Consider the following 16,033-nt stretch of genomic DNA (forward strand, 5'->3'; position numbering starts at 1 on the left):
ACCCCTGGTTGAGAACCACTGTTCTAGTGCTCACAGACTCTTCTGCCCGTTCCCTGTAAGCCTGGCCCCTTCTGCCTTTATCCCCTCCCCCAGTCTCATCTTTTCCTCCCCAGCACGTCATCCGAGTCTCCCCTCCCATGGGGCTTCTCATCTCAGTTCCAGTCTCCTCGCCCATTCGATCCTAAGTCTCCTTCTCTGCTCTCAACTTCCAAGTCCCTGAGATTTTTCAAAGGTTTATAACTTAGCCAAATTTGCAGTTTTTCTAGGCACATCCCTGACACAAAAGCAATCCACCTGCCAAATTCTGAGCCTTGCTCTGGAGGCACTAGAGTTTCTCAATGAAATAGTAGTAAGATTTTTTAAAACCAAAAATATGGGCAAACCGACGTATTTTTCTCTAATCTCATTCTCAGAAATGGCTGAACTATTTTTTGCTGAAATTCTGCATAAACATTCAGCCTGAGGCAGACAGCCAGCACAGGAAATTTCATCCTGAGTGGTTAAAGCTTGCCCAAGTTATAAGCAACTGAAAACTGGGAAATGCAGGCAGGACTACCAGTGCCGCCTATTATAAAAATGGGAATTTTGAGTGCCATCTAGTGCACTACAAGGGAATTACTGCAGAACTACCATCTGGTCTCTGCATGCAAAGACAGGAAAATCCTCTGGCATTATTGTTTCAAAATTCTCAGATCAGGTGTGGGAAACTACAGATATGTTTTAAGTTTACACATGTCAAATAGATCATTAATGGAAATCATGAACTGCACAAAATTTGATTATTTTGAATTTCTTAACTTGACAAAACTCACTGCTTCACTGAGAACCACATATGTGCCAACACAAAAACTACTGGAGTTACACAAGCACAAGAAAAAGCTGAACCATTTCTTTTAAATGGGTGGAGAGGTGGGGGGAAGGGAGAGACTTGCATCCCTGAACTACCCCGTACATTTTCCTAGATGCTACTTCAATAAACTTGAAAGTAATATAGCCTAGAGGGAGCAATTCTAGTGATGACTGAGAAGGCACTTTCATTCCAATCCTCTATTTTCAAGGCTTTATAATTCTGAAAAAATCCTTCTAACTGAAATTATTTATGCTTCTGAGTCTTCTTCTGAAAAGTCTGAAGAAAGTATGTTCAGCTGTTTATTTTGTGTGTATGGGGGGGAGGGGGATCCTCTGGAACTTTCTAGATCTAATCCAGACTAGGCAAGTACTAAGCAAACAACATTACCATTACAGCTGGTTGACATTTTTCAAACAAATTTTCCTGTCAGACATGCGGTTTCACTGAAATCAACATTTTTCTGCAGGAAAATGCTGATTTTGACACAAGTTTTCAATTTTCCACTTGGAAGAATTGTTTGGAATGGATGTTCAGAAACCTTTTTTTAATTTCAAAAATGTTAATTTGAAATGACAAAATTTGTTTCAACAATCTGACTTTAGTTTTTGATAAAAATGTTGTAATTTCCAATCTGAAGCTTTTTGGATTTTTGTTTTGTAAATATTGCCATTATTTTGAGTTTGTTCTGCTTCACAATGGAATGTAATTTCAAAATGTCAACATTTCCCATTAGAGGTACTTGGAAAATGTAGGTTTCCTCTCTTTACCGTGCAATGGCTATTTGGAGCTCAATGTGAAGGAAGTTTGATTATCAAAGTCCTGACTGAATAGATGTTCACATAATAGAAACCACATTACACCTGATCTCTCTGCTGGCTGCCTCTACAGACACATCAAATATTAAATAGGTGTAGAGAATTAATTAACCTCATCCAACAGAAGTAGATTTTTTTCTAGTCAAGTGAGTAGTGGAAAAGCTTTCACTACTACTGCCTGTCCCCAGAGGCACCTTTTATTTCCACTAAAATTCACATATTTTAAAGTACTTTTTTTCAAAGGGGCCTCCTTAAAACAGAACAGTACAGATAAGGAAGGAAAACAGAACTCTTCTTCTAAGTACTAGGTCTGTAGAATAGAAGTCTAAGCAAAATTAAAAATAACTTTTTAAACACTACAAACTTGAGAAAACTAAAAATCACTGAAATCTCCTTATTTTTTAAAACCTTACTTCTTACAGATAAATCAATGGTCGTAAAAACAATAGATTAGCTGTTTTTAAGTGAGATTCATAGATCCAGTTAATGTGATATACATGATTTTGCAATAAATTTGAGGTACAGGTCTGATTATTTTTAAATGACCAGAAGGCCTGCTTATTTTTCTTTTGTGTTGCTCAGCTTCATTAAATGACAGTATTGTTTAAGATATATATAGATATAGCTTACCTTTTTCTCCAATATTTGCCATGGATACTGCAAAAAAAAGAAAAGAAAAAAGGAATAAAATAAAAAACATGATTTGCTATCATTTGAAAACAGATAAAGTCCTAAATCAAATATTTCATACATTAGTTTCCCAACATTCCTTTGATAATAAACAAACATCAAAACTTCAAGTTTAGACACCCTGTATTTTTACACTGAATCATGTTTTTATTAAAATGTGTTTATGGTGTTGATTTTTTGTGATGATTAAATAAATTATCAATGCCACGCCAGAGCTAAGCAGTGGTGCTGGAACAATGTTTATAGTGGGGGCGCTGAGAGCCGCTGAACCAAACTGTAAACTCTGTACATAATGGAAACCACTTGAAGCCAGGGGGTGCAGCAGCCCCCCCAGCACTCCTAGTTCCAGCACCTATGGAGCTGAGATTAGAACTTGGATGTTTTTTGCAGACACTCCGTTTCACTAGACCATACTGCCTCTCCCATTAGGCAGAATTTCACATAAAACTGCCAACATTCCAGCACCAAGGCCTTAATCAGTAATCCATAAAATTATGAAGACAACCTTCTGAGAGAACAAACAAGTGACCTAACAAGAAGCAAATTGTTTTTATTCAGAGCGTTATACAACAATACAGAAACTCATTACCGTCACTTGAAAAGGATGGTTCTTTTAAAAGCAGTCACTAGCTTCTTGATAGGAGTACTTGTGGCACCTTAGAGACTAACAAATTTATTAAAGCTAATAAATTTGTTAGTCTCTAAGGTGCCACAAGTACTCCTGTTCTTTTTGCGGATACAGACTAACACGGCTGCTACTCTGAAACCTAGCTTCTTGATGTGCAGCTGGAGTGTAATACAGAGCGGATATCACAAAAAAGAATAAAGCCATTCCAGCAACTCCTCTAAAGGTGAAATATAAAGCAAGACACATTTATGCCATTTACTGCTCGCTTATGATATATTAAAATGGGCTCTACTTGTTCATTTATTTTTTATTCCCTCCTCCCCATTCCAGCTTGTCTTGTTTGTTTTATCATTGGGAATATCAAGTACTGACTTCCCTTTTTTTGATGAGGACTTTTGCAAGATTTTGGAGGACCAGAAGGATGACACTGCTAAAGACTGCAATCAGAAATGAAACTACCACCCAGGTTAGCTTACAAGGAAAACTTCATGCACAAAGGCCATCTTTACAATGGACTTCTGTTCTTCAAATTTTCCTGCTGTTACTACCACTACTGGAAACACTGAACTCAGCACAGATGGTCACCAGCATTTTAATCACTGCACAGAACTGACCAGTTCAGAGCAGGTTTACATGATAAGGCGCTTAAGATATTGGTGCCCTGTCTACACTCCAATGTTACTACCACGAGTGGAGCTCCCTTCCTTTCTAAGGGCTATCTGCTTCAATGGAATCACCTACTGTAGTACCAGATTGACTTACCAACTCAAAGGAAAAGGCATAAACAGAGACCTGCTCAACCTGATACAGAGTAGCAGCAAATTCCATGGCCTTCCACTCAATGCTCCTCCCTTGGTTTATGCAAGACACAGAAGATACCTAGCCAAAGTATTCCTGTCAATCACAGAGGGAGAGGCAGTTACTCTGGTAGTTGATACAATAAGGATTCTGAAGAGGAGCACCAGCATCTTGAATTGGACTCTCAATTTAACTGGCAGCCAATGTTAAGTGCAGTGTAGCAGTATGATGTGCTCTCAATGGTGGGCATAATTCGCATGTGGAATGCTACGAGCAGCAGCAGTTGCACCTTTTGTTGACCTTCAGGATCAGCCTCCTGTGAAAACTATTGCAATATAGTCTCACCTTAAGGTCATAAAAGCACGGATCACCATGGCTAATCACATCCTCAGGAGAAAGGGTACATTCTCATCAAGTGAAGATGAAAACATTACTGACTACTTGGAAACCCACAGAAGAGTTGAAAAGGACAATAAAATAATGCGGCAACTGAAGAATATATGCAACTTATCAAATATCCACAGCCAATCCATCCATTTCTCAGAATGCTGCTCTCTTCCAACCATCACCATCTCTATCTTGTCTATTCTGAACCTTAGCCTGCCGTTTTTCCTCCACATCCCTATTTTAACCAAACATCAGAACGGCAGGGAGACCACAATGCCAGTCCTAGGTAAGAGGACAGCTAGGTCTCATCAGCACATTGGTGGCACAGCAATAGGTTCTCAACCTCCTTTACAAGTTAAGCGAGAGGGACTGGAAGATTGAGCTACATAGGACTCCAAAAAGGTAAGCGTCCTTAGTGAAGAGGAGCAACTGCTATCACCACTTAGATCTTTCCAAGAGGAATGCTCAAAGCTACCATAAACACTTCACAGAAGTAGGCAGAAAGCACTTCATGATTCACAGCTACACAGTTCTGTAGAAGATTTGGATGGAAAATGGTTTTCAAAAAAAGTTTCATCTTGAACCAGGACAAAAAGTCAAACCTGAAATTTTTCACAAGGGACTTCCAGAAAATTCCATTTTGGGAGAAGCTGGAAAGCTCTTGTGAATTTCACTTTCTACCTGTAAAATTGACAAAAGCCTTCCATCCAGCTAGCAGGGAGGCAATGTCAGGGCACTCAGCCTCAGCAGCCCTACTGGAAGGTTTTTTTCAATTTCACTTTCTGGCTGCAGGTGGACAATGACATTGGCAAAAGCCTTCCAGGCAGGCTGCCCTCATTTAAGTTTTCCTAACAGAAAAATAAAATTACTTAACAAAATTGGAGTTTTCCCATGGAAAATTCTGATTTTGCAAACAAGGCCATTTTCCAGTGGGAAATCATTCCCAACCAGCTGTATTCGGTAACTACTTAGGCATTATATATTGTTGTAAGACTCCACTTGTGGTTATTTATCACACTTCCTTTTAGATGATCTGTTTAAGATCAAAGTTTCCAGAAGCTATTTACTAACTGCTACTGTCTAGACTCTAGAGGAAACTACTCTTTCATTTCAAAGGGCTTATCTAGACAAAAAAGTGTCACCAATTTAAACTTGTTGTGATTTTAAACCTATTTAGCTAAACCAGTGCAAAAGACTGTGTGGGCATTCTTATTTTGGTTTAAATAAGCCTTATTTCAGTTTATTTTAAGTCAATTAAGAATTAGGGCTGGTCTACAAAAGCCACCTTGCTTTGACCTAGCTGTGCATGAGACTACACTTAAATTTCTCTCCTACCGACGTTAAGTGCTCTGTTACAGTGACGCAGTAACATCACCTCCTGAGCAGAGTTCAGCCATGGTCAATGTACTGAGGTTGACACAGCGTGAGTGTAGACATTATTACTTATGTTGAGTCTAACAGCCCTCCAGTAGCTGTCCCAAAATGCCCAACACTGACCACTCTGCCGAGGGGTCATGGAGACCAGAAGGCCCCTCTCCCCTTTAAGGCCCTACTAATTTTTGAAATGCCAATTCCTGATTGTCCAGATTGGCAAACACAACATGCAGCTCTCCCTTGTTGTGTGTAACTGCCCAGCTGATCATGCCAGCTACATACTCCAGATGCACTCTGGCTTGGAGATATTGGATCTCCTGGGCCTGTGGGAAGAAGAGGCTGAGCAGGCACAGCTATGAACTAGCCATAGAAACATGGTCATCTACGACCAAATAGCACGGGGGATGGAGGAGAAGAAACTGCAGCAAGCATATCAGAAGGCCAAGGAGGCGAACAGTCATTCCAGTGCTGAGTCGCAGACCTGGTGCTTTTACAAAGAGCCACGTGCCATATTTAGCCAAGACTCCCCGACCCCGCAGACCACCCTGGATACCTCTGATGGGGGACATGTGACCAGGGGTCCAGCTATGCTGCAAGCCAGGACCTTTTTGAAACTCCACTGCAGTCCAGTCAGTCCCAGCAGTTGAGCACAAGTAAGCCTGACGCAGGGGCAGGAACCTCAGGTTAAGTCAGTAACTGTATTTCCCATTACAATGAAGTAGCGATGGCGCTCCCAACTTCAAGGGACACAGCTATCCACTCTTCAGTAATATACTCGTACTAGCAGAGGTAGCAATACAACAAAGAGAGGTAGCATTATCCTTTTCATTCCCCATAGTTAGGCCAGGGGGCCCAGGTGGAGCAGTTTATGTATCCAGGGTCATCCCTTGAATCCTCCTGAAAGATCTCGATGGAGCTCTCATGGAGGTACTCTGCAATCTTCTGCTGAAGGTTTCTACATATGGCAGCCTCTTCCTCTGCAATAGGACACTTTCCCTACACCAGTCAGCAATAACTTCAGTAGTCAACACTGCAATACACAGTCTAGAAGCATACAGGCCGGGGTGGGCGCTCTGGGACAGCAGCTGTACTTTCCATGCTTTTGTTGCACACACGAGTGAGAGATCAGCTAAAATCACTACCATCTGTGGACACTGGTGCCAATTTACAGTGCCACTAACCTATACTTATAATTCCATGCAACTGAGCAATTCCCTCCTCGTTTCCCTCTCCCCGGCAAGCCATACTCACCAGGGCTGGTGCTGTGAGTGGTGCCATACACAAGCACTCCCAAGTAGAAGTGTCAATAGACATGTCTTGTTTAAAACTTTAGGGGAGCAAGGGAAGGGAGCTCTGAATCTTAACTCTTGCTCTCTGTTGTGACTATATTGACAATGATACTTCTGTGTGATTTATCTGCAGCTGCTGCCATGGCACCCTGAGGGGTTCCCCCTCCACACCCACACAACACCTGAGCCAGACAAGGAGGAGAAAGAAGAGGACTTGCGATCACATGTTCAATGAGATCCTGCAAGCCAGTGCTGCATCCGACCTTGAGCAAAAGGCCTAGAGGGTGAACACTGCAGATGGCCTGGAGAAGGAAAGAGCAGACTGGAGAAAGGCTCTAGAGTCCAAGCAGGAAAAGAAGAGGGAGATGCACCAGGACATAATGGGCTTCTCCAGCAGCAAACACAGAGTCTTATGGACCTACAGATTTAACAATCACAGGCTCTCCTCTCTTTGCAGTCCACGGACATCTCCATTACAGCACCTCCCTTTCAACATTTTATGTGGCATCAGGGGCCTCATCCCTACCCCTACTACTCCACTCCGGGGGACATTAAGACAACCACAGCCTCACATACACTGACCTGTGAAAGCCACAGTTGCTGAATGCGTAGGTAAAATGGACATGAATGTTCTTTCCCCTTCATAAATTCTGCTCCATTAATTTATTAAGTTTTTAACATATTTGCTTTTAAATTACACAGATTTTTCTTTGCACTGGTTTTGTTACTGACTACAATTCTATTATTTGGAAATAATTCATCTTTATTAGTTCACAACATATGCTGCAGAGTACCTAGCACTTCTGAAGGCACCCACTTATTTGTTACTGTTCAGCATGACAACTCACAGGATCAATAACAAACGGTAATAATCATAAATGTACAGCAAGCATTGCAAAATTAATAGGTGCATTGACAATGTTATATTCATAGATCTACATCAAGTAACCCAAAATTCCGAATAAGTCCCAAAACAGCAGGACCAAGGGGAGCACAGTACACCACTATTCATTACTGTGGCTCTCTGTTAAAGTGCTTTTTCAAAGCCCCTCTGGGCTGTATAACTCCACATTGAGCTCCTGTAATAGCCCTTGTGTCTGGCTATTCACACTTAGCAGACAGCAGCTCCACCTCTGTGGGAACTCCTCCGTCTTTGTTTCAGAGATATTATGCAGGACACAACAGACAGCTGTAACCTTTGGGATGTTTTTTCATTGAGGTAAACAATGTTAGCATCCCTTCAATCTACCAAAAATTCATTCAACTCTCATTCTGCACCTGCTGAGCTGCATCTTTCGTTGGCGTAGTCGAGGTAGTCAGTGTATGGCTTCAGAGGTCAGAGGAGCAAGAGGGAGGCTGGTGTGATGGGTTGGACCCCTTAAGGTGCCACATGATGTGCTGAGATACCACTGAGCCCACCTGTTATGCCAGCCTGGGCACCCTTTTTACCTGTCTTGCTGTGCTAGGCCATTAAGCCTTCTCCAGCACACACACAGGCAGGCCACACCCAACTGCAAAGCCAAACAGACACTGAGGTCAGTTCTGCGAAAACTCAGCTTAAGAGACTTGCCCCAGCACTCAGGTGTCCACCTCTCTTGAAGTACAGACCCAAAGGTATATCATGAAATCTGCCTCCTCCCTCAATGTGGAGGAAGGCATGTACAGACTCTTCTCCTCCTCTCCTCCCCATTATGAATTGTACAAACTGGGTTACATGATAAACAAGAAATAAATGTATTAACTACAAAAGGTGGATTTTAAGTGAACATAAGAGATAGACAGGACAAAACAGATTACTAAGCAAATAAAACCAAACACGCAAATTAAGCTTGTTTCACTAAAGAAATTGGTTACAAATAGTAATTTCTCACCCTAGATATCATTGCAAGCAGATTACAGAAAGTCTTGAAAGGCAGCTACACAGGTCTCCAGTTTGACACCTCAAGTATTGTTATTCACAAACTAGACGCCCTTCCAGCTTAGGGCTTGTCTACACTGACAAGTTTTCTCAATGAAACTAATGTCGACATGAAAAAATTGACAAAAGCAAAGTTGCCAAAGCGTGTCTACATTTGTTCACTCTGTCAACAGATTGTGTCCACATTCGGGGCACCATCGTCAACAGCGAGAGCAATGGAGTGTGGGTATGTGTCCCACAGTGCCTGGCGACACCATCCATCGCTAGGTGTTGTGGGAATGCATAAACGGAGCATGGCGCATCCTGGGATGTGCAAAATGTACTGTCATGCACCGCTTTGTGTCCCAGCCCTCCGATGGTTTCTGGCTTCCTTTTGCGACATTTTTCCAGCTGTCAGTCTTTTGTAGTGCGCGCCAGCATCTGCGGTGAGAGAGGATGGATCCCGCACTTCTTTCCTATGTGCAGTTAATTGTCATGAGGACATTGCGCATGGCAGCAGAGTTACTCGCAAAGTTACTGACAGAGGATGAATTGCAGGCACCCAAGTGTGATACGGACAGCAGTTACTTATCAGTGTTTTGTGCATTCACAGAGCAGCTGCATACGGTAGATCGTCGCTTTCAGGCTAGAGAAACAAGCACTGACTGGTGGGATCACATTGTCATGTAGGTGCGGGATGAAGACCAGTGGGTACAGAACTTTAGGATGAATAAAGCAACCTTCCTGGAGCTATGTGCTGAGCTGGCCCCCGACCTGCGGCGCAAGGACACCAGAATGAGAGCTGCCCTTTTGGTAGAGAAGTGTGTTGCAATCACGGTGTGGAAGCTGGTAAATCCAGACTGCTACCGGTTAGTTGCAAATCAATTTGGAATAGGGAAGTCCACTCTTGGGGCTGTATTACTCCAAGTGTGCAAGGCAATAAATTGCATCCTGCTGTGGAAGACCATGACTCTGGGAAATGTGCATGAAATAGTGGATGGCTTTGCAGAGATGGATTTCCCTAACTGTGGTAGGGTGATCGATGGCACACACATTCCAATGGCACCAGACCACCTTGCCTCTGAATACATCAGTTGGAAGGGATACTTCTCCATGGTGTTGCAGGTGCTTGTGGATCACCAGGGGCATTTCACGGACATCAATGCAGGCTGGTCTGGAACGGTGCATGAAGCATGCATCTTCAGGAACAGAGGCCTGTACAGAAAGCTGCAGGTGGGACTTTCTTTCCAGACCACAAGATCACAGTGGGGGATGCGGAAATGGCCAAAGTAATCCTGGGAGACCCGGCTTACAGCCCTGGCTCATGATACCTTACACAGGGCACCTGGACATCAGCAAGAAGCGTTTTAACAACAGGCTGAGCAGGTGCTGCATGGCAGTCGAATGTGCCTTTGGCCATTTGAAAGATCGCTGGAGGTTTCTCAGTGGCAGGCGAGACCTTACCGAGGATAACAGTCCTGTGGTCATAGCCACGTGCTGCACTTTGCATAATCTGTGTGAATCTAAGGGTGAAATGTTTGCTCAGGTGTGGAGCACTGAGGCAGAGCGCTTGGCTACACAGTTTGAACAGCCAGAAGCTAGGGCTGTCAGACGAGCCCAGAAGGCTGCTATTAACATCAGAGAGGCTTTGAGGAACCACTTTGACAATGAGGGCAGTAACACGTCTGCTTTGGAGTTGCTTCCCTGATGCATCCATGTACAATTTTGGGGCCCACGATCCATGCAACACAACGTTTTAGAAGCCTGTTCCCAAGAGTGAATTGATTGCTGTACGCTTCTGTAGAACACAGAATAAAAACGTTGTACCATTAAATACTTTAGCCTTTACTTATTGTTAAAAAAGGGTAAAACCTCACAACTGTGTGTAGCTCCAGCGATCATTGTGCAAGCTGTGAGAGGGGGTGGAGTGATGGGGAGGTTCAGGGGGGCTGTGAAAAGGAATGTGTGGGCATAGAGGGGGGTGGGGTTGGCAAAGAATTGTGCACGTGCATGTGCTGCAGTGGAGGTCGACCACGGATCTGCTCAGTCTGCAGCTGTATCAAAGACTTGAGCAGCTCCGTCTGATCCTCCATCACTTTTATCATCTGCTCCGTCGCTTGCCTAGCAAAAGCGGCACTCTCTTTTCTGTCCTCCCTTTCGGCTTCCCAGCACTCTTTCCGTGCCCTGGTCTCTCTCTCATCGAGCTGCAGCACCTCCTGGAACATGTCTTCTTTGCTGCGCCTAGGGTTCTTCCTTATCTGCCGAAGCCGGTCGGCAAGGGTATGTGGTGTGTTCCTCAAGGTCTGTACCGCACAGAAGAGGGATTGTTACATTCCAGCAAACAAATGAAATATTTTAGTAACCAGGGCCTTCTGCTAGTAGAAATCACTTTCTCTCTGAGACTCTAGGCAGGCACACAACTCTGCGAGCACCCCAATCATGGTGAGTGTCAGGAGTGGGGGGAAGGCGGTTGTGCGTACGGACAAAATGGTCACGGCTTGCAGGGCAGCTTTGCAGGGAACTCATTTTAAAATTATCACACACTTTTTCACAGGTGGCCAACCTGCTGGCTGACAACTTACTGCTGCAGTTAACCAGGGAAACCAGGGCACAACTATGGCATGCTTGTGGCTTTCACCCTGGTCTATATACAGCCCAGCTATGTGCCGCTTTGGTCCCAGCTCCAGTGATCACTAAATGGCATGGTACAGTTTCCTACAATGGGAGAACTAACAAGACTGCAATCCCTTGGAATCTCGGCAGAGGATTAACAAGTACCTCTTTGAAACTTTCCAGAGCCTCTCTCTGGAGGATTCCCTGCAGGTCTCAATGTCCATCGACATCCTGCTTGGCCATGCAGATTAGCTACACAGGGCAATGTCCAGCTTACAGAAAATACTACCTGCCTCCCACTTTTTGATTCCCTACACAAGCCACAGCAACGTACCCGGCGTCTCATCTGCTTCCTGCTCCCCACTGAGCGCTCCCAAAATGGAGAAAAGTTCCTGGCTGCCTGCCCCACCGGGTGACCCCGCTGGGAGCTCCACATCCTCTTCTAGTTCGACTTCTTCATCCACAATTTCAGCCTCTCTTTCTGCTGCCTCCGAAGTATCCACAGGGCTATCGGCAATGGAAGTGGGGTCACCACCGAGGATAGCATTCACCTCCTTATAGAAGCGGCAGGTCTTAGGTGCACCACCGGAGCAATGGTTCGCCTCCCACGCCTTATGGTACGCCTGCCTCAGCTCCTTTATCTTCGCTCTGCACTGCTCCGTGTCCCGATCATAGCCCTTTTCGCACAAGCCTCGAGAAATCTGCCCATATGTGTCCCGATTCCTACGGGTCACTCACAGCTGCGATTGAAGACTCCTTTCCCCATATACTGATCAGACCCAACAAGTCAGCGGTGGTCCAAGCGGGAGCAATAGCCACCCATGCTCACCTGGGAAGCCACCTGGGAAGCCAGCAAGCAGGAAATGAGATTTAAAATTCCCGGGCCTTGCAATGGGGAGGAGCTGGTTGGCTGCAGGGCAGCGGAATTCAAACTGCTGACCAGAGCGGCAGCATGGGAATTGTGGAACACTTTCTGGAGGCCAATAAAATCGGGGGGGGGGGGGGGGGAGAGCTGTAGTGTCTACACTGGCTGTTTGTCAACAATAAAGGGAGGGGAAAAGACAAAAGTCTTTCGCAGGGGTGGAAGTTTTTTGTTGCGAAAACTGGGTGGGTTTTTTTCGAAAAAAGTCACATTGCAGTGTGTACGCTATTGCTGTTTTGTCGCCAAAACCCTTCTCCCCACAGTTCAGTTTTTGCTTCCAGGTGTTTCTCAGTGACTCTGAGTGGGGAGGCAGAGGAGAACCTCGATGATGTCACTCCCCTGCCTTATATAGCTCTTGTGTAAGGCGGGAACCCTTTGCCTCCCAGTGGAAGAACACTGCCATTCCAAGGGCTGGGTCCACATCCGATGAAGTGAGCTGTAGCTCACGAAAGCTTATGCTCAAATAAATTGGTTAGTCTCTAAGGTGCCACAAGTTCTCCTTTTCTTTTTGCAAATACAGACTAACACGGCTGTTACTCTGAAACCTGTCGAAATGACACAGGCAAACAAATTGGATAATCACATTCAGTAAATCATAACCTTTCCAATGATATCTCACATGAACCATCTTGCATAAAGCATATCTCAGTTATGTCATATTCATAATATAAGCATATTTTCATAAAGAATATGGAGTGAAACGTCACAGCTGGTCCCCCAAAATCACTATTGGCATTTCAACATAGCCAATGGTAATCTGCCAGTCAGGAAAGAGATCCCTGCTTGCAGCTTTCTGAACAGTCTTGTGTTCTTAGAGATGGGAAAGTCATGCTTCTTCCCGGACCAGCCCACATTGATGTCAGTGAAGCATCCCCAAAGATCCACCAATACTTACATAAACATAGAAAAGTAGCCCTTTCTGTTGATGTACTCTGTGGCAAGGCGATCCGATGCCAAAATAGGGATATGCATGGCATCTATTGGTCCACTGCAGTTGAAGAACCCCACTGCTGCAAATTCATCCATTATGTCCTGCATAGCAGGAGACGATTAATGACCCTGCACACTTGCATGACAATGGACCCCATAATGGATTTTCCAACTCCAAAATGATTTCTCACTGACCAGTAGTAATCCAATGGTGTAAATTTCACAGCTCAATTGCCACTCACTTCACCACTGTCAGTGCAGTTCTCATTCTGGTGTTCCTGTGCTAGAGGCTAAGGCAATCTCAGCACACAGATCCAAGAATAAAAAGAAAAGGCGTACTTGTGGCACCTTAGAGACTAACCAATTTATTTGAGCATAAGCTTTCGTGAGCTACAGGCTGTTACCCAGATCCAAGAATGTGACCTTGCACATCGAAAAGTTTTGCAGCCACTGCCCGTCATACCAAGCTTCCCATTATGATGTAATCCCACCAGTCAGTGCTAATTTCTCAGTCCCAGAAGCAGCGCTCTACCATCTGCAACTGCTCTATGAATGCTACCAACAACCCTGAATTGGTTCTCATCATGTCTCACAGCCATATGTCCTCTACAAAATCGTCATGTTCCCGGCTGATTCAGTTCTTCTTAGGTTTCAGAGTAACAGCCATGTTCATCTGTATTCGCAAAAAGAAAAGGAGTACTAGTGGCACCTTAGAGACTAATCAATTTATTTGAGCATAAGCTTTCATGAGCTACAGCTCACTTCATCGGATGTAAATATCAGAGGATCATGCATCTTACGCTTGCAACGCTTGTGATAATAGTAGGTTTGTTGGATTTTTTAAAAACGTGCAAAAATTATACGATATAAATGACAGTTGCATGCTGGGAAGTTGATCCCTTGCTCCCAGTCACCCCTGCATGACTCGTTTCTGCCCCACCATGAATTGCCAAAACTTCCTAAAAGACAGCACGCTACACAATGGCAGATTGCACTGGGATACCTACACGTGGTGCACCACACTGCATCGACAGAACCATTCCTGGTGCATATGTGTAGCACAGATGCAAGGAGCCAGGTATGCACACACACTGGTGATATACTAACTGCAGCAGCCTTATAGTTGAAGCAAGTCACATAGGCAAAGTTTGCAGTGCAGACATGGCCTTAGAATAGTAAATTAACAATACTCACTGAAGTTTTCTAACTAACATTTTTTTACAAATAATAAATCTTAATGAGGTGTTCTCCATAAGCAACATTATCTACACTCACTGGCAAAACTGTAAAGATTTTATTGGCAGCCATCATCATGGTAAAAGTTATACAAATATATTAACATATTTACTTATTCTGGATAGCTCTCACCTCACTCAATTATTCTGCTTTACTCCAACACTCAAGAGTTGTGTTCAAATTAAACTCAGGAAAAAAAAAACAATCCACTTTCCACCATTCTTTACCCAGTTTAGTGTTCCTAATACAATAAGGTCTTGTCTTAAATTTATCATCGGCATAAACTATCACCTTATATTTGTTTAAGAGGAGATATTAATATTTTCAGCCTCAAGCAAAAAAAATTAAGAAAACTTTTAAAATGTAATAGTTAAAGCATTAAACCCAACAATGTACTTTGCCTGAATGTTTTCTTATTACTCCAGGTGCAAGAAACTAATATATGGAAAGTTAATAAAGACATGAATTAATAATGTCAAGCACAAGGAAAATTATAACTGTTTTACAAAAAAAAAATTTGATGACTCACTATTTTTGGTTTTAGAAAGGAACAAATGCTCATTTTACATAATGTACCCAAAAAATAAGAAGCTGCCATAAATTTACTGAAAACAAATCTAAAATGCATATTTATTTATATACAAATATTTCTATGTTATTTAGGGTGACCAGACAGCAAATGTGAAAAATTGGGACAGGGGTGGGGGGGTAATAGGAGCCTATATAAGAAAAAGACCCAAAAATCCAGATGTCCTGATTTTATACGGACAGTCCTGTCACCCTAATGTTATTTCACAACACTTTATTATTTGATCCTTTATGGCCTGTTAGGCACAGCTCTTTGTAGGTTTTTTTCCCCTCCCCTCTTCTCCTGGGGAGTAGCAACATTGCTGATACAAGAAAGTAGGTCAAGCTTACAGTGTATTCGGTCATTAGTAAATGGTAGCTTAAACACGGAAAATTTGCTGAATGGCGTAAACACTAAGCAGCAAAAGGATGTACATTTAAAGAAACATATTTCATAGAGTAGTGACCAAGTTCTGTTAAAAACAGCAATTAGACACTGCATACCCAGCTCACACTGTTCTCAGCTCCAAGATTCAAAATATTCAAGTTCAAATATTTCCAATATATTACACTGTCTAGGTTTTGTAATTGTTACCGTTTTCCACACTACATCTTTCCCTTTGCAGGTCTGAAATCTATTTTTTCCTCACCTCTTTTCAAAGTTCTGAACTGCTGAACCTCACCTCATTTCAAATCTTGCAGCGTTAACAGATTTGTGCAGGTTTTCAGTCCCAAGTTTCTGATTATTATACTCAGAAAGTATTAGCCCATCTGCTCATGAAATACCCACAAATTATTTTATATTCTTCTTTCTCATTGTATTGTGTACACATATTATACTGCTCTTTTTCAGGTCCATTCCAATCCTTGCACCTGAGACTGTCAACATGACTCTTTCTACAAGTAAAAATAGCATACAACTTTTTAAATAATGCAAATATATATATTTCAACTTGGCACATTATAATTTCTCAGATGAAAGTTGTAGCATAGCTAAAATTACTGGAGATTCCTATGTGTGGGCAGGTTGACTGACA

General features: G+C 43.1%; 1 protein-coding gene across 2 annotated transcripts in view; it reads right to left on the reverse strand.

The window, feature by feature from the left end:
* The window catches only part of ZDHHC2 (zDHHC palmitoyltransferase 2), a 105,546-nt gene that overhangs the window by 78,616 nt on the left and 10,897 nt on the right, over positions 1–16,033 (reverse strand). For both annotated transcript variants that reach the window (XM_074951340.1, XM_074951339.1), the window contains exon 2: positions 2,296–2,322. In XM_074951340.1, coding sequence (XP_074807441.1) covers positions 2,296–2,322 — 27 coding nt within the window. The remainder of the gene's footprint in view (positions 1–2,295; positions 2,323–16,033) is intronic.

The sequence above is a fragment of the Natator depressus genome, chromosome 4 (assembly GCF_965152275.1).
Source record: "Natator depressus isolate rNatDep1 chromosome 4, rNatDep2.hap1, whole genome shotgun sequence".
NCBI classification, from domain to species: Eukaryota; Metazoa; Chordata; order Testudines; family Cheloniidae; genus Natator; species Natator depressus.